Source organism: Pezoporus flaviventris, unplaced genomic scaffold, assembly GCF_033815535.1.
Source record: "Pezoporus flaviventris isolate CSIRO_AGI_PZ_B2104156 unplaced genomic scaffold, CSIRO_AGI_Pfla_v1 ptg000023l, whole genome shotgun sequence".
Taxonomy (NCBI): Eukaryota; Metazoa; Chordata; class Aves; order Psittaciformes; family Psittacidae; genus Pezoporus; species Pezoporus flaviventris.
The window spans coordinates 4753450-4781307 of NW_026892571.1; the positions used below are offsets into that span (position 1 = coordinate 4753450).

At 47.2% G+C, this 27858-nt stretch overlaps 1 protein-coding gene across 3 annotated transcripts; it reads right to left on the reverse strand.

Moving 5' to 3' along the window:
• On the reverse strand, window positions 1–27858 carry ETF1 (eukaryotic translation termination factor 1). 3 transcript variants are annotated; one of them, XM_061456434.1, is made up of 11 exons: window positions 27725–27855; window positions 27489–27627; window positions 12648–12823; window positions 11709–11848; window positions 8332–8470; window positions 7212–7402; window positions 6552–6681; window positions 5638–5793; window positions 4787–4851; window positions 3547–3694; window positions 1–2129 (listed from the first exon to the last, which is right to left on the reverse strand). In XM_061456434.1, the coding sequence occupies exons 2-11, from the start codon at window positions 27572–27574 to the stop codon at window positions 2047–2049; spliced, it is 1314 nt and encodes a 437-aa protein (XP_061312418.1). In that variant the 5' UTR covers window positions 27575–27627; window positions 27725–27855; the 3' UTR covers window positions 1–2046. The 3 variants fall into 3 exon arrangements, with proteins under 3 accessions (XP_061312418.1, XP_061312420.1, XP_061312419.1); XM_061456436.1 differs by lacking the exon at window positions 3547–3694 and having other exon boundaries at window positions 27725–27858; XM_061456435.1 differs by lacking the exons at window positions 27489–27627; window positions 27725–27855 and adding an exon at window positions 14702–14726.

Here is a 27858-nt window from a genome sequence, read left to right on the forward strand (position 1 = left end):
TATATTCTTAAATATGGTTTAATACTCTTCTCCATTTCTGTACATCACAACACCAAGATATCACTGCTTGGGATCTCTCTGCAGAGGCTATATAGTATGCGAAGGCTAGGATTTTTCACCCCCGTTTAACGTGTTTGTATGTGTAAGTGTAATACATATCAGTATATATTGATATACACATCAATATATAATGCAATATATATCACCGAAGAGAACACATTGATTAAAGAAATACAAAAATTTGGCATCATTTCCAAACTTAAATAGTAAAAATAAAAACTACAAAAAGGAGCTGCATACCCTAATGTATCATGTGAAACAACAAGCAGTATATTCAAAAATGTAAATTTACATCCAATTTTTCTGGTCTTGTCATGTCACATTAGACCCATTTACAATGGCAAAGTCATGAACATACCGCTGCGGAGACCACAGATGTGCTCAAACCCGGGTTTGTGCAGATCTGCGGCGGACCCGGGCCCACCTTCTGTGAGAGATTCCAGCTTTGATGTGAGAACACCAGCAAAGCCATCTGATCTGCCAGGTTCTAAAGCAGGGGTACGAGTTGTATTGCTCACAATGACTGTCATTTTGGACCTCAGAGAACAGCGTGGCAGAAGTTTTAAGACAAGCTCCCCCTTCATTCAAGTGAAACAGGATTACGGGAAAAGTAGGCAGGTATGCAGCTTGGAAGAGAAGCTGCTTTTGACTGATGCACCAGGAGTGACAGAGCCAGTGATGAGCAGAACTACCAGGCACCGCGATGTCAGAGAACCCAGTAACCCCCCAAAAGCAGCAAGACCTGTGCATTACCTCATGCCAACGCTCACTTCACCCTCTGCCTGCACCACCACCTGAAAAACCCTTTGTCAGTTCAAGCAGGTTGAAGTGCATTTGATATAGCAGGCGTGACAAAAAGCTTTGAGTCTTGATGCAACCAGAAGTTCTAACCCATGAAGGGCACATTAAGTGTTCAGCATCAGAGTTACAGGAGACTTGCGAGCCCATCCCATAGACTGCCTTAGTGCTGGGAGATGGCTGTCCCACGGGCTGTGCATATTCAGCATACACATTCAGCATACACATGTGGAATGCTCCAAACACACCAGCACTAAGGTTTCTGTCAAGGACTCCATTTGCTAGTTACTCCTGTCAAATACCCGCTTCCGTGGAAGAACTGTGGGTTCAAATTCACATACTCAAGGAAACCTTACGCAGTCCTAAAGCAAAAAGAAAAACTTACTGAGGAACAAAACAAAGCAAAGTGTACCTTACTGCACTGAAATCAGGAGTTTATTTCTGTCCAGACTGAAAAATAATAATAATAATATATCCTGAAGGCTGCACTGCTCCAATCCAAATTAAGCCCAAGACTTCAGCAGCATTTTCATTGCAATCAATGAAGTGCGTTTCCTAGTTTGTGAGAGCAGTGCTTCTGCAAATAGATTAAAGCACGTTTGGCTGGTAAGCCTCCCCATCCCATCTGAATTTGCAAGCCACACATAAGCTAGCACTCAAGGTAAGGGCCTTCTCATTCTTTAGAAGAGAATGAACGGCTCCAATTTCATTACATTTCTTCTTCTGTAGTCTAAGCTGAGAGTGCCATGTAAATGGGTCACGGGGCTGCAAAATGCAGCAATTGATCTCTCCAATCAAAGTAAAAAGAAACAAACCAGTAGGATCTTACTTCTATTAATTTTCGAAGGAAGAGGTTTTACAGCAGTTAATGTATCATGAAGGTTAAAAAAAATCATTTTCATAAAATACAAGAGCAACCAATTTCACCATTGAGTAAAAGTAAAAATTGGGATTCTTTTTAAATTAGTCCAAAGTGGCATATAGGAACTTAGTAGTTTGCTGCTGTACTGACACTATGACAAATCAAAGTGTAGGGTTTTGCTTTTTTTAAATCCAATGTTTGTGGATCAAGTTCTGGAAATGTTCCAATTCTAAGGCAGGGATCTGTTGTGTTTTCCACCATGAGTTTGCTCCTTGGGTTGGATGCTGGAGGGGCGAGGCACGTTTTGCCGGACCCAGGTCGACTACCTAGTAGTCATCAAGGTCAAAAAATTCATCGTCTCCTCCTTGGTATTCCATTCCCTGGAAGTCCACTCGGTACCGCAAGATACCTGGGAAAAACAACAGGCTTTAGCTTCTCCAACATCCACAGAGCTAGAAAGGCATTTAAACAATTCCCTGAGCCCCAGCTGCACATCAAGAGATTCTCAATTCAGTTCTCAGCAGCTGACTTAGCACTTGTATTGTGAGTTCGGCTCAGGCCGAGGACTTACAGCAGACACCCAGCTAGTATGGAAATGCCACATCCATGTAATTCAGTGCCAAACAGAGGGAATACCTACCTACCTGCCTGGCGTAGGCCAGCTGTCTGCTGGAAAAGCAGAAACTGTTCTAGGAGGACTGTATCTCCAAGAAGCAGCAGTGACAGATCATCTGTCCCACTCTAACTGCTCAGACAGTTAAATTCAGAAGACAGCTGGCATTGAAGTGTAAAAGCAGTATTTAGTGGCTGTCTCCTTTGACCCTCCCCTCCCCAAACACCAGCCTGGGTTTCTGGGAGCCTTTATCCCTGGAAACATTTACTTAGCTGAAGGGTATTCAAGGAGTATTTCCAATCTACAGGGAGCATGGTAGTGAAAGTAGTCCACCATGCAGACAGACTGGGTCTGAAAGGATAAGAAGGATTCCTGGAATTACAAACCCTGGAAACTTAGAAACCTGTTGCTCCTTACATAGCCAAACCATTCAGGCTTGAATCCCTCTGATGAGTGCTCTCTGGCCCTTAGAAATTCCTCTTTGCAATACACTCTGTTCTACATCCATCAGCCTAAACACAGCAAGTGGCAACAGCGAGGTTATCAGCCAAAAAGCAGCAGCTTTGCCCTGGGATCCCCAGTCTGGGGAGAACAAGGTGCACAGCAGGTGATTTGGTTCTACCCCACTAATGCTTTTTGTCAGAGTGAAGCACAGCAGCTTTCTGCACCTCTGCCAGACTCAGCTGAAACTGGTCACTGAGCTCAGGAGAAAGACTGCAGGATTTCAGAAGCCTCATTTCTCCATAAAGTTGGGCTAAAAATGCTTTTATATTGAAAAGGGAAGACCAGGGAGCAAAGTACAGGGAAGTTCTGAGAGCTGAGTAACAGATATCCAACTGCTTCAGAAACTAGGCTGGGGTTTGTCATACACCACTTCTACACAGCAGGGCATGGTCTGCCCCAGAACAATAACTGTGTACAGAGAGTGAGGCAGTTCATAGCCCTTCTGAAATTCAGCAGCTGGAAAGAAGGACAGTCCACCTTCTGAGCACTCTGAAGGACAAAGGGATCTGCAGAACGCAGTTGGAAAGTGGCAGCTGCACAACATGCAGCATCATCGTGATGAATTCACTTGCAGATCCCTGATGAACATGACAGTTTCTTGAACTGGTATCATGACTAATAGGAATAAGATTAATCCCACTTGTATTGGCACCAGGTTACCAAATCAACCATTAAAAAAGATGACAAACATTTTTCTCTGGCAGTTTACCTCCAATTCCTCCAAATCCTTTCACAAATTGGGATCCTTCCTGTGATTTGTCTGTAACAATTTCCAATGTTGCTCCAAATTTCTTGTAGTTGTTTGCAAACCACTCCAGAAGGGGCATACTTTCTATCAGTTCATGTTCCTGGCCAGTCTACAGAGACATTTGAGGGGGTGGAAAAAACAGTAACAGAAAGGTTACATCACTGTGTGTTAGGTATTAAGAGTTGTCTTTGGCTTAAAGATCACTATTGTCTTCATTTTTAAAGAGAGACACCAGCTTCATGCTTCACAGGCTGGAGCAGCCAACACACTTGCCAGGGTCCAGCTGATAGGCATTTAGGACACATCTGTATCAGCCAAGTGCTGACACAAGCAGAAGGCTCCTGGTGTTAAGTCCAATCCTGACAGTCCTTGTTTTGCACCCACATACTACAGAACTTAGAAGCAGGAAGGAAACACCTTATTTATTCTGCTCAAGTGTCAGCTCATGCTACACTCTTAGTTTTTAGTGTTTCTTTAGATTTGCTTTATACTCCACAAACAGTCCATTGCCACTCATCTAACCAGGCACTGCTCACTCTAGGAAATACTGATCTATGCAAATACAGAGGCAAGTACAGAGCTTTGTAAGCAGGAGGTCAGGTGATTATTGGCACAGAAACACAACATCACTGCAGAATACAATGGAAACCTGCCATGCACAGTAGGAATTAGCAATTATCCCACCAGGAGGAAAAGGGCTACCCTGGCAGTCCATGCATGAGACAGAGATGACCACCCTTTCTGCAAGGGACAGACTTCTTTGCCCAGCTTACTCTGCAAAGTTAATAGAGACCCCCCCAACCTGTCAGGGCTTTTTGACCTGCACAAGCAAAATCTGATTGGTTGTAACCACGTAAGTGCACAATAAACAGGGAGTTATGGTTTGGGACCTTAGCCTGTGGGTTGCACAGTGCCTACCAAACTCTTCTAGCAGGTAGCTTGATGGTGACCAAAGACCCCTTATTGCCTGTCACTTCATTTACACCATCTTGGAACTGGTGGCAGGGAAGACAGGAGTAAAGCAAGCGTGGAATTGAGGGGTTACATAGAAGGGGAACAGGAAGAGCCACAGGTTGTCATCTTGGAAGACTCATCTGAGTGCCAGAAAGGTGGCACATATTCACCTGATTATGACAAACTAAGCTCGGAATGCTGCACCAGTATACCGAGAATAAAACTACAGGCCCCAAAGCTGAAATACCTCTTTATCTGTGAAGTGGGATTTATCCTTCTCTTGCTCTGGTGTCAAATACAGAATCTTCTCCTCTGAAAAGGGAGGGGAAAAAAATTAGGTTGGATAAACTACCAGGTGCAACTTAAAGACAGCAAGAGCCTGACAGCAGCCAACAATTACAACAAACATTAGGAATAACAGATATTAGGAACAATTATTTTACTCAGGCTGTGGTGAGGCACAGGGTGCCCAGAGAAGCTGTGGCTGCCCCATCCCTGGCAGTGTTCAAGGCCAGGTTGGACACAGGGGCTTGGAGCAAGCTGCTCTAGTGGAAGGCGTCCAGGCCCATGGCAGCGGGCTGGAACTGGATGAGCTTTAAGGTCCCTTCCAACCCAAACCATTCTAGGATACTATGACACTGCCTTTCTAGGTGAAGTTCTATAAGAAACCAAATGAGCACACCAGTAGAGAGTAACTGTCATGTCAACACCAAAAACGGCAGAGGTCCTGCTCTAGGCGTTATGGTTTGTCTGTAGGCAGTAAGAATCATGTTTCTGGCCACGAGTCAAGTCAGCATCCCCTCTTACAACGCACTGGTACCACATTTATACTTTCACACCCGAAAGTCGGGTTTTGTGCTACTCTGTGACAAATTACCACCACAGCACTGCAATATTTTCTCCACAGTGGACGCTTGCTAGTTTCATTCAGACTTTTCCCCAGAGTAGCCAGGAAGTTGCAAGTTAGTGACCTGACATCCCCTTGATCAAGTCCTTAAAGATCTGCTTAAGGAGTTCCTGCAGCATAATCTATCCAAGAGAGTTGGCATAAGTGTTAAACCTTCATGGACATTTCAGTCTCACGGAAGCACTACCTACCCTCCGTGCCTTGGCAGTGCAGAACGTATCTCATGATATCCAGATTTTCATAGACTATCAGTATCTCTACTGCTCCCATTTCCAAAGCTTTTAGTGTATCTTCAACGCCAAAACAGTACTTCCCCGTGTCCTGACTGATTTCGTCAAAGTATCGTCCTGCAGTCAGGATACAAAGAGATTGTCACAAACACTGATCATGCCACATGGAACTTTAAACAAGCCTGATTTGCATGCAAGAAGCAGCTGGGAAAGGAGATTGTAATGCTGTTGAAGGAAGCAAAGGACACTGTAACACGTCAGAGCATGTATCTAACAAATACTCCCTGAAATACTGCCCTGTCAGGAATCTCACTCCACCGAAAGGCTTGCCTTTGCTGTTAAACAATCAACTGGACTAACCCACCAGCAGGATCCTTTTATCTTCACCCTTCCCAGTGTAAGGGATCTACTGTTACTATTACCCTCCCGTGCTTTCCATCTAGCAATGTTTATCTTTGGAGAGTCAAACAAAGGATCTTTTCTATTCCCATCTTAAAACAAAAAAACTTAACTCTCATCTTGTGGAAGATGCAAGCGATCTGAGGAGCTATTTTTACCCTCTCCTATCCAAATGTCACCAGAAGGCCTGAAAACTAAGGCAATCCCTGATGGAAGGATAAACAGGGAACATCTGAGAAGTCCAGTGGGAAAAACAAAAGAAGCCTCCCCACGCACTCCTTAAAGCCTCATTAAGTCCTGCAGCATTTAAGAAGGTGTTCAGGCAACAAAGACCACCACAAGTCATGCTCTGCCCACCTCAGAAAGCATCCCAGGGCTCAGGTAGCACACAAAGGCACCACCAGGAGGCCTAAAGCAGGCTCAACCTAGTCAGTCAAGCACATTTGGCTCAGAAGGCTGAACATGTGGTCACATACCTATTAGTTTCTTCTCTTGGATGAATTTCACATTGGAGAGGACCTCAGTTGACAACTCAATTGCTTGATTGAATCCATTTTCTCCTCCATATGAAATGTCAACTAGTTTGAGCACTTTGGATTGCAACCGCTAAACAAGAAAAAGCAGACATGAATAAGAGTGGCACAGCACTGCCATAAGACTACTTCCTAATGGCACAAGAATAAGCACCTGGCAAGAATCACAGCATTAATCTGTTTTGCTTTACTTGCAAGCAGAGCTCAGTCAGAGGGACCTCTGCATGTTTGATACTGAAGCACAGTTTTCAGGCAACAGGGACACGGAGATTAGGTTTAGTACAGTTTAATTCCAATAAAGCTTCTACTTTAGATTTGGAAACAGAAAGAATGTGAATGGCAGCTCCAAACCAGGGAGGACAGATTGCTTTTCAGCACTGTTGTTAAGAAAAGGAGATACTACCTCCTTGTGGGAGGCATTAGGAAATCCTCCTAGGATATCAGGTATTCTATCTCATCAGATGTTTAGTTTTGATCAAATGGCTTAAGACACCGAAGTTATATTCCTCATTAGATGCATCTCATACCAAGTAGCTACTACTAATATCACCGTTACTACTGACAGCTTAAACATCTGGGCTTTGCTCAGAAAAGGCTACTCACCTGATCAAACATGTCAGATTGACTTAATTCAGTTTTGAAGTCAGCTGATCCAGCTAAAACGAGACCAGCCACGTTCACCTTGTCGCCAGAGATGAAGAGTTGCACGGCTGTCTCTGCTACCTTCCTTACGTAGTTGTGTCGTTTCTCCATTCTCAAGCGAGCAAAACGCAAGGCAGACTGACCTCCTCTACCTTTACAAGAGAACAGATGTGAAGGCGTGATTTGGAAGTAATTTCAGTTCAGGAAGGTTATTAGTACATGGTTCCAACTGGGCTTGGAATAACTCAAGCCAAGGGCAGATGCAGCCTTCAGAATTAGCTGGCCACAAGCAGAGCCAGGGGCACTCACTGAAACAGTAAGTGAATAGAGGGTTCACTCACAGCAAGGGATTTTTCTGCCAAAGAGGGAATTACATTGTGGGTGGTTTTGATTTTTTTATACAGACTTGACACTTTCTTTGGAAATTGAACATCTGCGTACATTTTCTATGTCCTGTACCTTCACTAAAAGCCTCTCCTTTGTTACACTGCCTCACGTGCCTTTCTTGCCAATGCAATGCATTCCACCAGACTGCTGCAGGAACTTACTGGGTGAGATGTTTCAAATTCATTTTGTCCCATCCCAATCTACAAAGGACAGTAAGCCAGGAGTAGCTAACAGACTGAACTCATCAGTGGCTTACTACAGTGCAGCACCAGAGAGCAGAACTACAATTTTGCTTGCTCCATTAGGCTTCTGTGCTTCTTGCAAGGAACAGCTTCTTGCTTTTCACGCTGGTTTGCATTACAACACCATCAGATGCAAACTTCAAAGACGCTACCAGGTGATATTACTACTTCTGCTATTAATATTTAGGTAAGTCTACCTCAAAACCAAGTAACTGATCAAATGCTCCAAGAAATAAAAAGCATGACTTGAAGAAGATCAACTAATGAATCACATATTGCAGTGATTCATTAATTTTGACAGAAGGCTCAGACTAGAGGCTTTGCTGTCAGATTTGATGGAAGCAAAGAATTGAGTAGAGCTAAACACCTGAAGGCCAAGTTTCCTGCTACTACCCTCCCATCCCACCCCATGATGTTCTGCTGCAAACAGTCTAGACAGACTAGAGCATTACCATGCTTCTTTGGAAGATCCACAGTGAATTTGTGCAGGACTTCTCTTGTGTTTCCTTGAAGAGTTCCAAAGAGTGCACCACTACCATCTATTACAATAAAGCCAAACTTGCTGTCGTCAGAAAGCAGCGCTGTAAGAGCCTGGAAAAGAAAAGGATGTAAGCACCAGTCTATTAATGACCCTGGTTCAGAAAGGCCACCAGAAACAGTACACCTCGATGAATTTCAGTTCTGTAGGTGGTCTTTGCTATTATACACAAATAAGCTAGAGGAGGAGCACATTTGGGAGGTGGGACTGTCCCAGATTACTACCTCACACAATGCTGCCAAAAGCAGAAAGGAAACCAGTGCTCAGGGCTTGGTAACTATTTTCACTGCATTTACCAGTTCATCACCTGACATTGCAGGAGGTGGAATAGCAAGACCCTAAAGATCAGCTCTGGAAAGTGAAACTATCACACCTCTATGAGGCTGCCTCACCTCTCTGGTTGGCAAAACTGGAAGAAGAATTTTCCTAGCATTCCAGGCAGGAAAACAGAACTTGCTTAGTTCACTTGATCAGGCTATCTGGGCTGCTTTCATCCTGCAAAGCACTGATACAGACTTTCATCTTGACAACAACAAATACTGGTTTGTTGCACCTGCTGGCTTCAAGTCCCAAAGGCAAAATGATGAAATCTATAGTGGCTATGACAAATTCAGCCTTACAAAGCAGAATTAAGTAACAGCAGCAATAACTGCATAACTGGCTATAGAGAAGGCAGCCAGAACATTTGCTGCAAAATGAAAGTTATCTTCCCTTTAAAGAAAGCAGCTAAATTCATTCTGTAAGGTCATTGAAGTTGACTAACCATTAATGTATTGCTTAATATCAAGGCTTTTGAGTTACTTTTGTTCTGCCCAGCCTTGGTTCTGGTGGTGCAGGACATCCCCAAATACCCACATTCTACACTCCTTTTTTTGAGGGCATCTGTCAGTTACTGTCCCCTCAAGGGCAGCCTGAGTGAGCAGGAACATTCAGCATGCTCACTCCTGTTCTCTTACACATGCCCAATAAACGTAAGAGCCAGAATCCTCTTTCTTGCTGGTAAAACCACATCAACAGGATGGAGAACTTGTCAAATTCTAGACTGTTTGAAGTCACCAGTTTAATACTGAAAGCATGATGGTGTTGGTTTACTGCAGAGGACCTTTTAACTACCTGCACGCCTGCCAGCTTGATTACTGGGCTGAATGGAAAGGATCAGAACTCAGTCATCTTTACCCAAAATCCACACAACCGCATCTACAGCTTTCAGGCTTAAAAGAAACAGACACTAAAGTTTAATGGAATCTACTGGCCAAAATAAATATTCTGTATTAACTCCTCAGCAGTGGGATGAATGAGAGGAGGAAGTGGCATATTACATTGCAATCTATTTAACTGGGACAGAGCCAAGCAAATCGTGTGACTGGAATGAGTGCTGCAGCCAAGGTATCAAAATAAGTCATTGCAAATCCTACCCTTCAGACACACATCAGGGCTCATATCCCTCTTGGGAAGTTACTTTGGTTTCACACAGGCAATAAAATAACTAGAGGAAATCTTACCAGATCCTCTTGCCAGGCAGCAGATGCCTATGGCTCTGATGTTCTCGATTCCCTCTTATTTTAATAAAGTATCCAATGCTCAGTGATTCCCTATATTTTCCCTTCATTAGTTCTATGGCAGCAATTCCACAGTTTGACCTATCAAGCACAAGCTTTTATTCTGTTCCTTCAGTCTGAGTTTCTCTTTGCTGCTTCAGCCTAAAGGTGAAGATCACCTCCTTTTTCTGCTCCTTGACATGCCCTCACTTTCACTGGAAAGCTGTTGACGTACCAAGCCAGATGCCCTCACCTGTCGCAGCTGCATGTTGGGGAAACCACTAGGTTAAAAACACAGCTCTACAACCAAATGAAACAGACAAATCAAGACTTCAGTGCTAACATCATCTTGCTGCTCAAGACAGCATACAGTAAGCTTTTGCACCTAGATTTGATTCTGCAGCACAGACAATACCAATGAAAATAATCACAGAAAACACAGGAGAGCAAACAGCCCCTGGGGAAAAGTGCGTTAGCAATCGCAGCAGCAGCAATTACCACAAATTCCTCTTAAGTTCATGCCACTCACTTGCTGAGCAATGCTACACACCAGCAACAGTGTGTTCACAGCTGCCCCCACCAACAGCCCACTGGGCAGCAGCTACTCCTTCGGTAGTGAACAGCCCCTGAGGCAGCAGCTGCAGACAAGATCAAATGAATCCCTTTTCTGATGGGGAAGGCAACACACCAGCGTCCACCCGCTGCCAGCAACTGCAGGGACAAACATCTCCTGGCTTTGCACCTCTGACTCACTCCTGAATTCTCTTATTTACCTCTTGCCTACGGACATGTGGGCTTGGCAGGACTCAAAAGCTTTACCTGTGCACAGTTCTGTTATTGCTGGTAGGTCACAGATGCGTTGGGATTTCATCCGTGGTGGGGAGACAGAATAATAGGGATGTACCTCACCTGTGCAACAAGCACATCTTTCCTTCCTGAACTTCTACCCTTTGAAACCCAGTCACAGATCAGATCTCCAAAAACCCAAACAAACAAGCAGAACTACATCAGTGAAGGGCCTGTCAAGTCCATGTCATACAGGTTTGATGACAGGCAGTTAAGTCTCAGTCCACACATTTATCATGGTGAACCCATGGACATGAAAGGCAGTCAGTCACCTACTACAGATAGAGACTCTGCAACTGCCAACAGAGTCAGAACAGATGCAACAAACTGTCTTCACACAGTCAAGACCAGTGTAATCCTCATTACGTTAAATATGCCTCAAACCTTCATTTAACTAAGATAAGCTGATGCTCAATAAAAATAATCCCACTTTACCCCAAGTAGATGAGGCACAGGCCAGTTCTCCATCAAGGGTCTCAGTTAACATCTGGTATCAGGACTGGTAACACTAATATTATCTTGGTATTACTTTTAAGGCCTGGCTTGGAATAAAATCTATGGCCTCTTAGGTTAAGAAAAAAAACCCCTGCCTCTAGTTATAGAGAAAAGCTCATGTCTGTGGGTTACACAAACTCAGCAGTTACTAACTGGACCATAGTCAGCTGTAGCAGGAGCTGGTGGCTTTACCAGCAGGATGAATCATAGAATAGTTAGGGTTGGAAAGGACCTTAAGATCATCAAGTTCCAACCCCCCTGCCATGGGCAGGGACACCTCACACTAAAGGATGCCTTAACTAAAGCCTGCTGCTCTACAGGCTGTGGATTCTGCACATCAAGGAGTGTTCCAGTGAGTCTAGCAAAGCAGCCTGACTACTTCAAACCCAGCAGGTAACAGGGGACTTCTTACCTCTGTGTGGAATTTGTTGTCACACAAATACAACGACGTATTGATTGGTTTGAAAGGTTCAAAGTCAATGTTGACTTTCTTCTCTTTTCCTTCTTCTGTCACAATTGTTCCACAGTAAACAACCAGACCATTTGGAGGTACTACAAAGGACATAATGCAATTTTCGATCACTAAGAAATGCTGCAAACTGCACCCATCAAAAACCGCCAGGCCTTAAAACTTAAGGCACAGCTGGAATGGAGGCTCTCAAATTCTCTACTTTCCATTTCCTCCACCTCTTTCCCTCCCAGATCTCTACAGTGGAAAACAAACTAATTCAGTGCACGTATGCTGAAGAGCTGTAGGAAACTAAAGGTAACACTGAGGGAAAGACTTGCAACAGAGCTGCAAGAACATGTACCTGGCTGTTAAATCCATGAGCTTGCAAGCTCATGGAAGCCTGGAAAAGGCTGGATAGCCCTGTGAAGCTTTCCTAGTTCTTATACAGTGATTTACAGACAGAACATCTCAATGAAGGCCACTTGCAAGTGTAAAAACAGTGACAATGAACACTTTCCCAGAAATCATTATAGATTGCCTGGGTCTGTTTCTGGTGGTAGCTGCACGTGCCATGCAGAAGACATACATAAGTTTCTGCTTGATGGAAAACCACTAGTTTAAGGCAAATGAACTATTGTGGAAGAGCTCTTAAAGCTGGCCAAGTTTAACTGCTAAGGACAGAATCATGAGCCTGCTTATTAGAGACAAGGACCATCTCCCTATTCCAGTTCGAAGGGCCACCCTGAAATAGCCATCCATGGGCAACGTACCTGGATTATCAGTGCAAAGAGAGCAGCAGAGGCCAAGAGATCTGATTAGCAGAAAACTGCACAATGCAGGAATTTAAGGCTGCTTCCAAGTAAGGGAAGATTGCCAGCATCCATACAAGCTAGAAGTTACCTTTGTTATAGAGTTTCAGTCTTTGCTGTACAGATGTAATGGCTCCCAGTACTGAAAGGCGATTCACTCGAGACTTGATGTTGGAGGCGGTGCCGAACTCATCCGCTAACATTTTAGCCACTCGTGAAATCTGGTCTTTGGGGGGAATGATCAACGATATCATGCTGGTACCATTGCTGAGAAAGGAAAAGAGAGGGGTTGTGAGCAGCCACCAGCCCAAGCAACAACTGTATTCATACCATATTCCATGCACGCAGTTGTCTTGCCTCCCTCCCCCAAGGATGCTTCGCTCCACTGTTACGCGTGTCATTCCCCTTCTGATGGACAGTAACGGGAGAGAAAACAAAACCAGGCTCTTCAGAAGGATTTGACTCCATAAACAAGTGTTCAGGTTCGTCACTACCAAGCAAGTCCTCCAAAAGCTGCTCATTTAACCTGGGATACTACTCTGTGAAAAGAAAAAGCATGGATGTTGAGGCTAAGGGCTGCAAGCTAAAGGCATGGAAGCTGTCCCCAGCAGAGATTATTTAAAACAATGCAGCCACATACTTAAAGAATGTTTTGAAGTCCATTCCATTTGTTCTCAGACAGCTGAAGCACCAGCCAGCCCCAGTGCTGATTTAACACTTTGCTCTGCTCAGATTAATAGAGAAAACCAAACTAGAAGGATCCTTTTGTAGCAGTTAGTCTTTTCTACCTTCCCACCAGCACTTTGCTTTACAGAGAACCTGACCAGCTCTGGCAGCTGCTTTAAATAAAGTGTGCTTTAAGCACCAGCCCCAGGCACAGAGTCAGGAGATAAGACCCCACAAATCACAGCACAGGCTTAAATTAAATGAAAAAGTAAGTTTGACACTCGTTTTTCCTATGGCTTTTGGGTGGATCCTGCAGAGAACTTAATCCCCAAAGCAGCCTCGTGGTTCAAATCCATCCAAGGCCAACATGAAAAACCAGGAAATTTCCTATCTGCCTTCCAGCAGGTACCTGCCATTTGCCATTGAAGTATCCCAGATGTCTGAAGTTGCTGCTTCTGCATTGTCTCAAATTTAACCCAGACCTAATATTTCACCTTAGAGTAATGGCACAAAAATCAAGTACCTCATCGTGTCCTCTAGCCCTCTCAAGGGCAAACCAGCTAAGCTCTGTGGAAAAACCTCTACTCAGGATTCTGTGTCAGAGAACCCAAATGCTTTTCAGCCATTGAAAAAGGAGGGGGGGAGTTTGCTAGGTTTTGCCATTTTACATTTCTTACAGTAGAAGACTAACAGAGAACCTGCCTGCTGCTGCTTCAGATTGTCATGCTCTAGCATCCTGCCTGAAATGTTTGGGCTACAGAGACAGCAGGGAAGTGCTTTAAAAAGCATCACTTCATTAGCCTCTTTACAGAAGTTGTACAGCCCTCTTCCAAAGATCTTCAATTCAGGCCAAGTTGAAACAGATGCTGCTAGGTCAAATAAGTCTCTGACCTTAAAGACAACTAATTGGTTTTAATATCCAAGATCCCCATACACACTCATCAAGAAAGTCAAGAAGAGACACTTGCAGGCATTATTCCCAGAAAGAGCTTTGAGCCACGCTGACAGCTCTCAGACTTCCAGGTCACACCAGCCAAGAATACTCCATATACCACTCAATTAAAGCAGCTTGCTACCCCAGTGAATGGTACAAGCCTTAGGGGAGATCTAATGGCCTATCATTCCCAGCAGGCTCCTTTGAGTAAGAGCCTGATCCGAATGAAAGCAACTCTTCCCGACTTTTCTGAAAGTAACACTCTTGAGTTCATTTCTTTCTCTGAAAGAGGAGATTCTCTGACTTCCCAGAGACTGGAAAGCTCTGCACACCACACCTAACTTGCTGCACAAGCCGAGAGCATCCAGATGTGGCAGATGGGACTGTTATGCCCCTTGGGCGCTGCATGGCTTGCCTGATAGGAAAGAGATTTAATGCAGTTTTCCCTGTATTGAGGACAGAGGGCAAAGAGCAGGCAGTGAGCTAGGGTAACAGCAAGGAGCGTGCCCTCCCTCCCAAGGCCAGTTCTTCAGTAAGCTACCCACCTTCAGTTTTCAAACGCAAGCCACCCCTCAGATCCCAGCCCCTGGCCTCATGTTATGTTCCACTGCCCCAGAAACACCAGAGCTGCTGGCCAGTGTGTTGTGAACTGGACTGCACCAACCCCACACCTTCACAGGGCCATTGCAACTGGGGATTATTTATATTACACGCAGGTTCTTATCTCTAAGGCAGTCACGTGGGTCAGGCAAATCACTGTTCCTCAGGAACACCCTGCCCAAAGCAACCTACCCAAGGTAACACAGTGCACTTCACAAGCTCTTGTGATTCCTTACTGCAAAGGAAAGAAATGGGTCTCTCAGATGATGCATTCTCCCTCATGTAAATCTCAAACTAGTTTAAGAGAGCACAGTACTTGGTGCAACCCTTCCACAAATTCCAGCCTGGATTTCTATCCAAAAGCACCTTCCATTACCAACATCAAGTGCACTTCTTGGATTTGACATATTTTTGCCACTATTTGCTCAGCCAAAGCTATTTCGGGCACTAACTGATTCCTACAAAATCCAACAGAACAACAGGCACACAGCTTGAGCACCTCACAGCATCCCCAGACTGGAGCACAAGGAGTCACCAGCTCCTCACCCATGTGCCCAGGGGAAGCAGCCCCTGCCAGTATACTGCTGCTGCTGCCTGCTGGGTACAGCTAATCCACCCAACCAAGCAGTTCATTAGGCAGCCAGCTAACTGAAGGTAACGGTCAGCATCCCCCCTGCTCATCTCCCCCTTCCTTAAACAAGGACCCTGTCAGGACCTGATCACTAAATCAGATCATGTGCCAAAGAGGCCGAGAGCAGCAAGTCACCAGCTGAAGCACACCGGCACACCAGTGACCAGGATGGCTGCAGAACTCCCTCATGCACCACTGAGACCTTGTTAACCTGGTACAGAAGTTTTCCCCTCTCAAAGCAAGCTGGTACCTGCATGTGACCTTCCTGCAGGATGGCAGGGTCTAAAAAACCAGTTGTGGTTCATTTGCTAAATTCACCATAACGACACAAAACGTAGGCAAGAGTTTCTAAGAAAGCTGCTGCTCAAAGACACAGTTCTAGAGCACATTTACTCTGAGAAGGAAGTAGGGGAAATCATGCTGACTACGGCCTGCCAAAAGGGGCCAGTCCAAGAAGCAGACCTGTAAAACCAACAGGCTCTGCTGTGCATGAAGCACATGGGACATTTGCTGCCTGGCAGACCATTGCAACCACAAATCCCCTGGTGAGCACACTGCCAGACAGAACTTCATTACAGAATTGTTACAGTGAACAATTAAATAATCAATCTGGATTAAGGACAGTGCTCACACTGGCAGCTCTGGATCGAACACACATTCTTCCTTGTATCACCCCCAGCTCTCCTGCAGGAAGGACAGACCTGAAGCACTCCAGATTATGTTCTGCTCAGCAGGATCCCCACTTCAAACTGCAGCATTGCTAAGAGGTGTGTCCGTGCCCCCCCCCCCTCCAGTTTTAGTACACCCAAGACAAATTATATGAGATCAGCTGGAAGCTAATGCCTTCAGACTGAACCAAGCCAGGAAGTTTGAAGCAGCTAGAGACAGTTGCTGTCCCTATTCTGGTCTAAGGAGTGCCTGCACAGCAGCCAAATAGCTGCTACTGTAATCCAAGTATGCACATCAAGACCCAGAATGCTCCCTGTAAGAAAGAGACGTTTGCTTTTGTAAGAAACCAGCATCCCCAACCACAGGACAGCACAACATGTGCCAATGAACAAGGGACTGCAGAGGAGAAAACCATTTAAGGCACTAAGGGCATCTGTCCATGCATTATAAAGGAACAATGGGGCAAGTAAGTGCCAACCTCTGGGAAGGTAAAACCACCCCACTGGCTGGGTACACACACTCTACCAGCCCTGCCAGTAAGCAGCAATTAGCTCAGATTTAGTGTGGCCTGAAAGGTACCAATATTAGCTATCTCTAGGATAGAGGACAATAATCAAGACTCCAGCTTTACTCCTACAACCTGCCAGGGACCTGTTTGGGGGAAAGGAGGAAGCAAAGCCAAGCGTACTTGAGGAAACCGAGATTTGTGGATAGGACACAGCCTGTTCTAGTATTAAAACCTCAGTGTCACTACAGCTTGAATTTCAGACAACTGTACAAAAAGAAACAGCTATCCCAGCCACAGAGAGGCTTAAGAGCAAATGTTATCAAGTTATCACAGCAAGTGGCAGTGTGTGCGGTGCTGAATCATCACTAACCTAGCCCCAAAATCCCCAAGGGAAATGTTTCGCCAGTGTTCCTACATACAGCATCCAGCAGCTCCATTCTCCCTGCAGGACCTTGCTGTACTTGCCTAAGAGGTATCATCAGACAGCGTCTCAAGTGCCTTATGACAGCTGTGGCATTGCAGACTAAGAGAACTGCTGGGTTCCTTCCAAGCACAAGAGCACGGATTTCACTGAAGACACTTACACCAGCTGGATTGCTGCTCCAAGTCCCCAGCCACCTCTGGCACCAGGAGCAGTGCCCACTGTGTACTTGCTGGTTCAGCATGAGGAAGCCACCACAACAGAAGGCAAGTGCAGAAAGCAAGCAGTGTATCACGCTGGAAATCAGCTGCCACATACACCCCATGATGGTTTTCATTACAGCTGGCAGTTGAGCCGCCTGTTCTGGGTGGCCATCTTCACCTACAGGGATTTGGTTTCTCCTCTCCCGCCCATCAGGAGGAACAGCTGAGCAGACCCTTAGACCTTCAGCTTTCAGATGAAACTAGAAACTGACCTAGTGACTTCCTAAAAGACTCTGACTATCTTACACCGTGTTACGTCAGTGAAGTGGCTACATGCATACCACACAAAAACCAGCAAGCACTGACTGTAGCTCCCCTCAAGTTGGCACCAGAGCAATCCCAACCGGAAGGCTGGGGAGAAACAGTCACTCAACCTGTCTCCTGGAATGTGGGATATGTGCTGGCAAGGGAGAGCGTTAACTTCACAGACATGCTATATAAATAGCAGTTACTGGCCTATCCTGTGGTATCAGAGGAGACCTGACGAACAGCAGCTGAGCTGTAGTTGTTCCACAATGAAACATTTTACACTAATAGCACACTGTGTAATGCAGTGATACACAAGCAAGGAAGGTCAGTCATTCTCTATGACTCAGAAGGAGCTTTGTTTTTTTACAGGGTACTAGCTCCATCAGCATCCTGCTTTCCCCAGGACAAGGCCTACATGGGACTGCCAGAGACTGGCAAAGGCATGGAGAAAACAGCTTCCAGATAATCAGATCTTAACCACATACCACAGCTAGGAAGCTTTCTATGAAACAGCTGTTGCCACATACCACTTCAAGCAATGTTACCTTCCCAAGGTAACGTCTGTTGGTCTCCATCCAAGAGAACTGTGGATTACTGAGCAGGCATCCCATGTACCAAGGAGCCCAAGCTCCCTGGACCACCAAGACTTCTGATGTTATACCATGGCAAGACAGTTCCATCACTGACACACCCACAGCCAGATGCAAGACAGACGCCAGTATTATCTATGTAATCCAAGACAGAACTTCACCAGACGAATCCCACAGGTCCAAGAGAGCTACTTCCGAACAAGTATGCACACAGTGTGAAGGACTAAGTCAAGAGCACAGTTCACACAAGCAGTGATGTAAGTAAAGGAATATTTGACAGGGTTTTGATCCTGTGACTGAGCAGAGATGTTGAATGAAGTGTATACAAAGTGTCCTTTGGTACAGGCAAGCACAAGATTGCTGGTTTGGGTTCTCTTACAAAACGCAGGCCATTAGACAGTCCGTTCACACACGAGTCCTGTATGCAACAGTGTTGACCCTGCTGTGGAGAAGTTCTGTGCATATGCTCTTACAACTTACAAATTATGGCTGTGAAGTTCACACACAGGTCACAGCTGTGCCCTTTAAAGACACCATGCCTTTTAATAAGACAAAGCCTTTGTCAAATAGGAAGTGGCTCAAGTCCACTTGAGACGCCAGATCTAGAGAGACAACAGAAGATGCAAAAGCTACATTAACTTGTCCTGGAAATCCTGTCAGCCTGCTAGGACGGAGCAGAGGCAATCTTAGGAGTCTGGGATCTCTTCAGTCTTCAGAGGCAAGGTCATCTGGAAGCTTACCCGAAGACTGCATTGCCTGTGAGAACATCTTCTGAACACTTTGCAACAAACACAACCAACATGCCTCAATCTAATCGCTGCTTGAGATCTGTATGATGTCTCCAACCTAAAGAGATGAAAACCCACTCCCTGTTCAGACGCTGGGCTTGAAGACTGCTGCATGGATACCTAGACAGAGCACACAGCAGCGGGTAGCTGACAGTGGGACCTACCATTAGCTCCTTAGAAGTTTCATGTGAAGTCGAGCTGAAAGCCATGCCATTGGCAGTACTTTTTGCAGCATCATTTCAGGAGGAACCTCACAATCTCCACATCAGAGGCATTCTGCATTTCACAGCAGCATACACCGGAACACTGGGTCATCTACTGAAAGGCGACATCAGTACAAGTTGTTCCTCAAAGGTTTCCAGGTCATCCAAAGAAGAGTATGAAGATACAGAAGAGACCAGTTCACAAGCAGCAGTAGGGCAGAGATGACCTCTCTGGATCCAGTGCTGCCTCAGAAGCAGAGAAAAGGCACAATGGGCAGAGATGGGGGCAGAGCAGATATGATGGGAGGATCAGAGAGCCAAGAGAGCAAGTAATTCTTTCCTCAAGAGTACTTTTCAGCATAAACATTGATTGGAGAGAGCCAGCCCCCCCTCCCCTAAGTCAAAGAAACACCCCAGATAGCTAATCCATCAGTCTCTGGATGCCTCTTCTACCCTGGACAAAGGAGAATCACTTAGCTGCACAGCATGAGGCCATGCAGCTATTGCCACCATGGCTCACAGAGTGCCAAGCTCTCCCATTGGAGTGCTGTCCCAGAGCCCTAGGCAGGAATCTTGCATATCATTGTCCTGTAATGCTGGCAGGTCAGATAGAAAAACCACTTTGTGTAACCAGAAAAGGCTTGAACACAGACATTAAGACTGCCCTGAAACAGTATTGTGCCCTCTTACCCTAACCCACTGACTGTCTCAAAGAGGAAAAAGGCCTGAGATGCCAAGCAATCTTATCAAATGCGGGCTAGGGAGAGAAGCACCAAGCCACAAGCCACGCTGGAAAACAGAAGTGACCCTGCTTTCCTCAGTGCACCCACTGCTTCAGCAGCAAGGGAAAGCTTCCCACAGGGAGGCAGCAAATGGCTGCTTCAGCAAAGGAGCAGGGGCAAGACTGGCTAGTGTCTCACCAAGGGTCAGGCAAGGTAGTGCTTCCCCCCATGAGCAGTCACTGGCCTGCTGCCAGGACCTGCCTCCTGAGCTCAGCATGCATCACTCCCTAGGGACAGAAAGGAGGTGGAAGAATCAGGTCACAGACCTCTAATTCCTCCACATAGCAGAGAATTTGGCCAGGTATCACGTGTCTGAAGGCTGCACAGGTAACAGTGAGCCCAATGGTCTACTATGTACTACCTGCACACAGGTCAATGTAAGCAGCTCCATGCTCCAAACCTTCTCCTGTCCCCAACTGGAGCCAGCTCTGACACTGTGGCTGCTGCTCAGGCAACCACCAGCACCCAGATCCCAGCTCAGTTCTGGAGCTCTAGGAGCAGATCCTGACTTCATCCCGTATTACCAAAGAGCACCGAATCACCATAAGCGGCTACTGCACACCCCACAGGGAGGGTGAATCAATGCCCCTCTGAAATCCTTGGATCAAAGGCAACACATCACAAAACCTAATTGCATAGGCATGTTTTGAACAGGCCTTATTGGCTGCATCTGACCTCATGCAGAAAGCCCGGATGCCCAATTACTGGTAAGTGGAACAGACATTTCTGCACTTCAGCCATTTGTGACTCACTGGGAGGCTTGATTTTGCCACAGTTCCCCTGCTCTCTCTCCTCAATTATCCATGCTCCAAGTTTGAAAGACTTGTTGCATTATGCTAATGGGTCAGTTGGGTACAAGATGTACACCGAGGGACTGCAGCAACAGATCCAGATTTGCTTGTTAAGATGTTAATGCCTCCGAGCTACATGGGAATGGGCTGATAAAAGGCAGGGAGAAATGGAGTTGCCACAAAGCCAAAAAAGTCTGTCCTCTTTCGAGGTGCCCATTCCCATCTCTTGCCACGTCATTTCTCTTCAGCAGTCAGGGGCTCATTCATTAGCTCTATGTGAATGATGAGGTGTGTATGAATCACACTGTTCACTAATGATTCACACAGTTGTAAAGGAGGGTACCAGGCTACCAAGGGCTATAAAACACTTCCTAGAGTTCTTGTCTCACACGTAACCATTCTCCCAGATGAGGTCATTTTCTGCCACTTGCTGGTGTGTACTCTCCAACAGCACTTCCCAATTGTTCCTTCTGAATTATACAGCAACAGGTAGAGCAAGCAGATGAGAAAGCCCAGGAAGTATTTTACAACGATTAGGCACAGGCAACCAGCAGGATGTCAACAACCCTTTGGACATTCTCCCCAGTTTCAGCTGCATTCTTATCTGGCACAGGAAGAGCAGCTTTCTCTGACCACCCCCCTCAACACCACCAGAACACAAGCTCTTAGGAGACACTGCCTTAGTCCCGAGGAGCCTCATCAGCTCTGATCACAAGAAACCCATACCCAGCTTCTAACCCCAACACTACAGAGACTGGCAGCCTGAAGAGACTCAAACAGAGCAGGGAAACTGTGCTTCAAGAGCTGCAGTATATCCTACATGGTTACCTGCCACAGAGGCCTCAGCTATCACTTCTGCCCCGGATTATTCCTATTCGACCTCTCTGCAAATGTCTCCATCTCCTCTCACTACCAGAAGCAAAACAGTATTAATACTGCAGCCTTTACTTCTGTAACAGAAACATGATCTTCTTCAGAAACTACACTTGACACAAGCAGGCTGAGAAAGCACAACTTCAAGGAAGTAATTCAGCTTAGGTAAGAACTTAAATCATAACCTCTTCCCTAAACACTCCATACTTCAATGACAGCTCATAAAGCCAAAGCAGAAAGATATCAGTAAAGATAAAAATCCATGTGCCACCCCACAGACACTCCTCTTGCAGTTCCTGCCCCACATCTGGCTTATGTTCTCCACAGACTGAAAGGCTGGACTTTCCCAAGGCTGGTCCAACCTAGATTCCAGCTGAAGCAGAAGACTTCTAGGAAAGGTACCTCCACTGGAGACATGAGCTTGCTGTGGAGAGATCCTCAAGTCTACCCCACAACAGGCACTAGCATGACATATCAGCACTGTAACCTAATGAACACAGCACAAGTTGGAAAGCCAAGTAGTACCTTGCCACAGCACTGCCCTTCAGGGATCGACCAGCTCACCCAGGCCCGGTTCAAGGTCTCCATACTCCACGTCCTAAGGTGAAAGCTTCAGCTCTGCAGAAACAGATCCTGTATCAACGGTTAAACTGTTTCCCAGAGCCCAGACCCAAGGCACAGCCACAATGACGAACAGATCCCAATAACGAAGGTAGGGAAAGAGATCTGCTGCAGCCTGGGAACAGGGGAGGGAGCCTCTGAACTGACACACCTCTGGCAGTGTAGCCAGAAACCAGCCACAGCACACAAAATCCTCCTCCTGATGTATGACATCATTTAAAGACTTAGCTTTACTGGTACTTGCCTAGACATGGTGATGTTGTTACACTCCTAAGATACAGTACACCACTATATATGGTATACTGTATCTTATATGCATATATGGTGCAGTAGAAGAATTTAAGCAGCAACTATTGTAGCAGACTCAACTGTTCAACAGGTATTCCAGCAGAGTTGCAACTTGAGTGCGATGAAGTTGTACAGCACCTGCTATCAGCAGAACAAGCCATCCACAACAAAGACCTGCAGATGCAGCTCTGCTGTAGGAGTAACAAAGTATTGCACTGCCTGATTCAGGTGAGAAATACACCACCACATAATCCCAGCACCACCAGGTCCCAAGCACTTTGTTCAAAAGGAATCAGGAACAAGGCAAACTCATACTTGCAGCTGACCATAGATATACCCTAAATGCATCCCAGCAGCTAGTGCTGCTGCAGCACTAACTCACAAGCAGGTGGGCTTTCAGGTCACTTTTGGAAAGACCCACCATTGTAACAGTAGAACAGACAAGACTATCTTGTTCTCTAGAAGCACCAGGTTGCCCAAACAGGTCTCACCCAGCCTTGTCAACTGGCCTGGCCATAAAAGCAGCACCACCCCAGGACAGCTCAGAAGTAGGTACAGAGATGTGCAGCCTCCCATCCACCGTCACCCCAGCAGCCTCCTCCCGTCCCTGCCACATAAGGCTGGGAAACAGCAGCAACCTCAGACTAATTCCAAAGTTGGGCTCATCCACCAGGCCCAACAAGGCTCCAGATGGGCTCCACGAGAACCCAGCTGCAAGTGATGTGTTCTGCAACACAAGCTGAGAAAACAGGTCAGCTTTTCCACCCTCAAGCAGAATTAGCCTACATTTCACTTTGCAGGAATTCCCATACACTTTCAGGCCTCACTACTCTCTGGTGACTTACTTTTCTCACTTCTGGTTTCTCCCATATACAGATGGAAATCTCAACTTGGCAGAATCCAAATCCTAGCAAGAAATGGCATCACTTTGCCTTCCCATGGCTCTGGAAACACCAAGATGTCCCCTTCTCTTACCATCTCTCCATTCTCCTGCTTTGAGCCATTTCTTCCAGTTACAACCACAGTAAGTCACTGGTTCAGAGTTAGCTGAAGCCTACATATGACCTGTTTCCCCACCTTCCAAAATAGTTTGGAAAAAAGTTCTTCCACACACTACATTTGTCAATCTTAGTGGTTGCTGCAGACAGAGCCTTCAAAGACACCATTCTCTCTGCCTCCTCTCTCCCTGTTTCAGTAAAACAACTAATAAAGGCTACTGCTCTGAACAGAGCAAGCTCAAGGCAGGAGAGGTGTCTCAAGGGAGCAGGTTCCTGAAGGTTTTACCATTATAATGCAGCTCCACACCCTGCACCAGCACCTGCTATGCTCTCCCTCAGGGTCAGGAAGTCCAACTGGCCAGAGGAAGTGGTAGCAAACTATTCCCAAGCAGAGCTGTTTGCAGCAAGAAAGCCCCTATCCCTAAGAGTTTGAGAAGTTTTCCAAATGCGATTCAAATCTGGCCCCATTGCAGGCCTAAGCCTGCAAGGAAACTACCAGTTGCTGCTGATGCTTGATTTTGCCAAGCATTTACAGCTTAGATTAGCAGAAAAAACTGACCATAGCCCCACGAACTATTCAGAACTGCAAAGACTAAAAGGAACAAAGACTGATTGTCAGTTTAACACTGACACTGGAAAACTGCATTAAGCAACAGCAGAAAAATCACAGAGACAGAGGATAAGGGAAAAACAGAGGACTAATACCACTTCTACTTGAGCTGCTGCAATGGCCACATGCAAAGCCACTGCTGCACCTTCTGGAGGGCACAGACTTCCACCAAAGCTGTTTGTTACAAAACCTAAGCGGGGACTGAAAGCAGAATCCCTTTGTGGGAGAGAAGCAGAGATGCCCGATGAAAGCCTGAGCACTCCCAGCCACCATGAGTGACAAGGCTAGACTTCCCACAAGGACTCACCACCAGCCTTTAAACCTCATCTTCTTCTGGCTAGAAAGGTTAATTGCCTACAGCACAGAACTCAGGCCCCCCAGCTGCTCTCAGTCACACACACTCTGCTGATACCAGCTACCCCCCGTCCCTTCACACCACATCAGAAAGATCAACTCATTAACTGTGTAAAGTATCGCAGCTTGCGACTCAGCTTTGGAAGAGCTAGAAAGAGAGTAACAGATACTTCTGGTTTAGGAAGCACAATACAGACAAAAGCTCCTTCTACTCCTTGCCAAGCAGGGAGAGGGTTTTGAGGTGGGTTAGGGGTTTTTAAACACTACTTTTGTTTTGATTTGCCTGATTCTTGCTATCCAGAGATCAGTGAGAAAGCCAGCCTGGAGAAATAACACAGGACATTCCTGCTACACTATTACCTTAACATTACCCTTGCTGGCCTCAAGCTCATCAGCTTCTGGTAATGCTGAAGCTCTAATCTTCCACCTTGGTTTTCTGACCAAATACTACCACTTAGCTGATGTGTCCCAGGCACAATAAAAGCATTTCCTTGCTCTCATGCTCACTTAACATTCTGGTAACATTCTGCAAGATTTCATTGAGATTTTACCCAAATACCTGGCTAACAGCAGAGGTGCCCCAACAGCCACACACGAACTGAACATCTAGCTCCAGCTTCCTCCATTTCCCGTCCCTTTGATCCGCTGCAGGAACAACCAGCACATGAAACTGGGACACTGCTGCTGGGTCACCATTAGGAGTACATGAGTAAGGGAAGGTGGAGACACCAAGGAGTCTCTGGCCCTCCACATCACCCTATTTAAAGGCTTTGCCCCCTAACCCACCCCAGAACAGGTCTTCCTACTCCACAGGAAGAGGAAGCGACTCTCCCAAAGGCCGGAAAAGCCTGTTTCACTACCTCACACCTCTTGTGCCGGGGAGTCTAACGCCTCTGGTGGCAAAAGTTGCAGCATCTCTTCCCTTAACTGGGCCCAAACAGACCAGGATAATTTTAGCACAACACCCATTTACACATAACCTTGCTTCTACAAAGATTGCTGCCATCAGCAGCCTTCATCAGGTGGTGGATTAGCAGCTAGCTCAAACGTTAAAGAACAGCAGTATCACAACATCTAGGGCATACGTTGGATTCAAAGGGCTCAGCTAAACCTCCATACATTTTCTTGTGCTTGCAGCACCTTTACATGAAGAAGAGATGTGCCAGGGGCCACTAGCAGGGAAGAGGAAAGACTCCAAGGCTATGTCCCCAAGAAGGTGCTACCCCTATAACAGCCACCTGCTCCAAGCCAGTCCCTTGCCTCACCTCACCCTGGATCACTCCAATACCGGTTGTAGTCTTGTTCTCTGCAACATTCACCTATTCCAAACACCACAAGAGTTGCCAGTGAAGCTAGACACACTTATGTCACCACATTTTGAATCAGGGAAAGCCAAAATACTAACCGTACACTTCCAAAACACACCCTGGCCTCCCCCACTGCTGTTACAGGAGCCACTAGGTGTTTTCACAAGCTGCAATGGACACCCATAGCTCCCCAAGGCCTTTAACTTCATGTCAAAAGTCATTCACATGCTCCCATGCTTGCTAGGACCTCCCCAAGGGTACAACACATGCTGTCAACACTGTAAAAGCACAGCTGAATGGTCAACTTGGGCAGTCAAAGTCCACTCTGCTGCAGGACAGCCCAGGCTCCCCATTCCCTTCTCCCACACCCCCATCCCTCATACAACATATTAAATAACACTATGGGGCACCTGTAGCTTAGGTTCTCCCCCACTTCCTTGGTTACTTTTCAGCTAAACAACTCCCCATGCCCACTCTACGCACCAGAACAAGCACCAGTACTAAGGGAAGAATAAGACAGCAGCTCAGCTTATGTGAGCTGTCCAAAGGCAACCAGCCTTGTGGGTACCCCCAGAGCAATGCCCCAGCCCAATTAACACCGGTTCAGATGAGCCTATGGAAACAGAGCCACGCACTCACCCTTCAGTTTGATTTTATTGCACTGTATACTGAGACACCCACTTTCTTTGCTATTTTACAACTCCAGAACCTACAGTTCTTACAAGTACTCAAGCCCGAGGGGCTTCCCAACCCATACAACAGGCCACTGCTGAGTTACCAGATGCAGGCACCATGTCACCTTTGGCATGGGGCAGGCTGTCAGAACATCCAGCAGTGTTACTTCTGGTGGGGAAAAAAAGAGAAATCAAAGTGCAAGGACGACAGAAGAGGAATTAGAGCCCTTAAATTTAGCACTATCCAAACTTCAGGAGAGCCTGCTTTCAGGGAAATGGAGCTAAGCACTTCTTTCACTGGAAGGTGAAGTGGGGGGCGGGGGGGGGAGATCAAGTATGTGTTGGTAAGAGAAGGAACACAGTAACTGCAACCCCACACCCCCTCCTCCGGAGCCAGCGGGTCCCCTGGGAGGAGCCCACGCCTGCACAGGGTAGAGGAGCCGTCTACTCCAGCTGGAATCTGCCGGTCCCCGGTGCCAGCTGGCACGAGGCAGCCAGGGGCCACGGAGAGGCCGGACACTACGTGGAGCTGGGCAGCGGGCCTCGCGTCCCCTCTCCCAGCCCGGCAGGGCCGGGACAGCCACCCAGAACACCCGGCAGAGGCAGCCACAGAGGGTGGAAGGAAGACAGCTGATGAACCCAAACCAGGCGGGGGCCAGCAGGGAGCACAAGGGCAGGCGCTGCCCGCTTCCCGTGCGGGAAAGTCGGTTACGCTTCCTTTCTGCGACTCAGCCCTCCCCGCTGTCCCGGGGGACACAGCCCCCCCTGCGGCCCTCCTCGCCGCGCTCTCAGCCCGCTCTCCTCTCCAAACCCAAGGCCCTCCACGGCCGCAGGGACCCGGCCGCTCTACCACGCGGCCAGACAAAAGGGCACCGGGGCCCGGGAAGGGGCCGTCGGGCCGGGGCTGCTCCTCACCCTCTCCCTCACAGCCCGCGCCGGCGGGCCCGGTGCCGGGCGGCAGAGCCCTCACTGCTGTTCCCGCTCCGGCCGGGACCCTCCCCGCACCGTCCCTGGGGCGGGCGACCCCGCTTACCCACCGCCCCGCGCCGCGGTGCTCGCCCCCCTCCCCGGCAGCGGCCGCCCCCTGAGGCGGCGCAGGCCCCGCCGCTCACCCGCGGGCCGCTTCTAGGCTCTTGATGAGCTTCTTGATCTTCCAGATCTCCACGTTGCGGTCGGCAGCGCTGGGATCGTCCGCCATCTTCTCCCTCCTCCTCCTCCTCCTCCTCCTGCTGCGGCGGCGGCTGCGGCGGCCTGCGGCGGGCGGGCGGCACACACACAGCGGTTAGAGCCGGCCGGGCCCGGCGCCGCCGCCCGGCTCTCCCCCCCCCCGCCGCTCCCGTGCCCTCACCTCAGGCGCGGTCCCCCCCGGCGGCGCGCGGCTGGCGGCGGCGCTGACGTCGGACACCGGCTGCTCGCGCTCCCCCTCTCCGCGCTGCATGTGTTGCAATCGGCTCACATGGGGCCTGTGACATCACTTCCGGG

Coding starts and splice junctions, on each gene's coding strand:
- ETF1 (XM_061456434.1), bottom strand. CDS start 27,574: ATGGCGGACGATCCCAGCGCTGCCGACCGCAACGTGGAGATCTGGAAG. Junction 5,794..6,551: donor CCAAGAGAAGAAACTAATAG/GTATGTGACCAC, acceptor TCCTGACTGCAG/GACGATACTTTGACGAAATC. Junction 3,695..4,786: donor CCCACTTCACAGATAAAGAG/GTATTTCAGCTT, acceptor ATGTCTCTGTAG/ACTGGCCAGGAACATGAACT.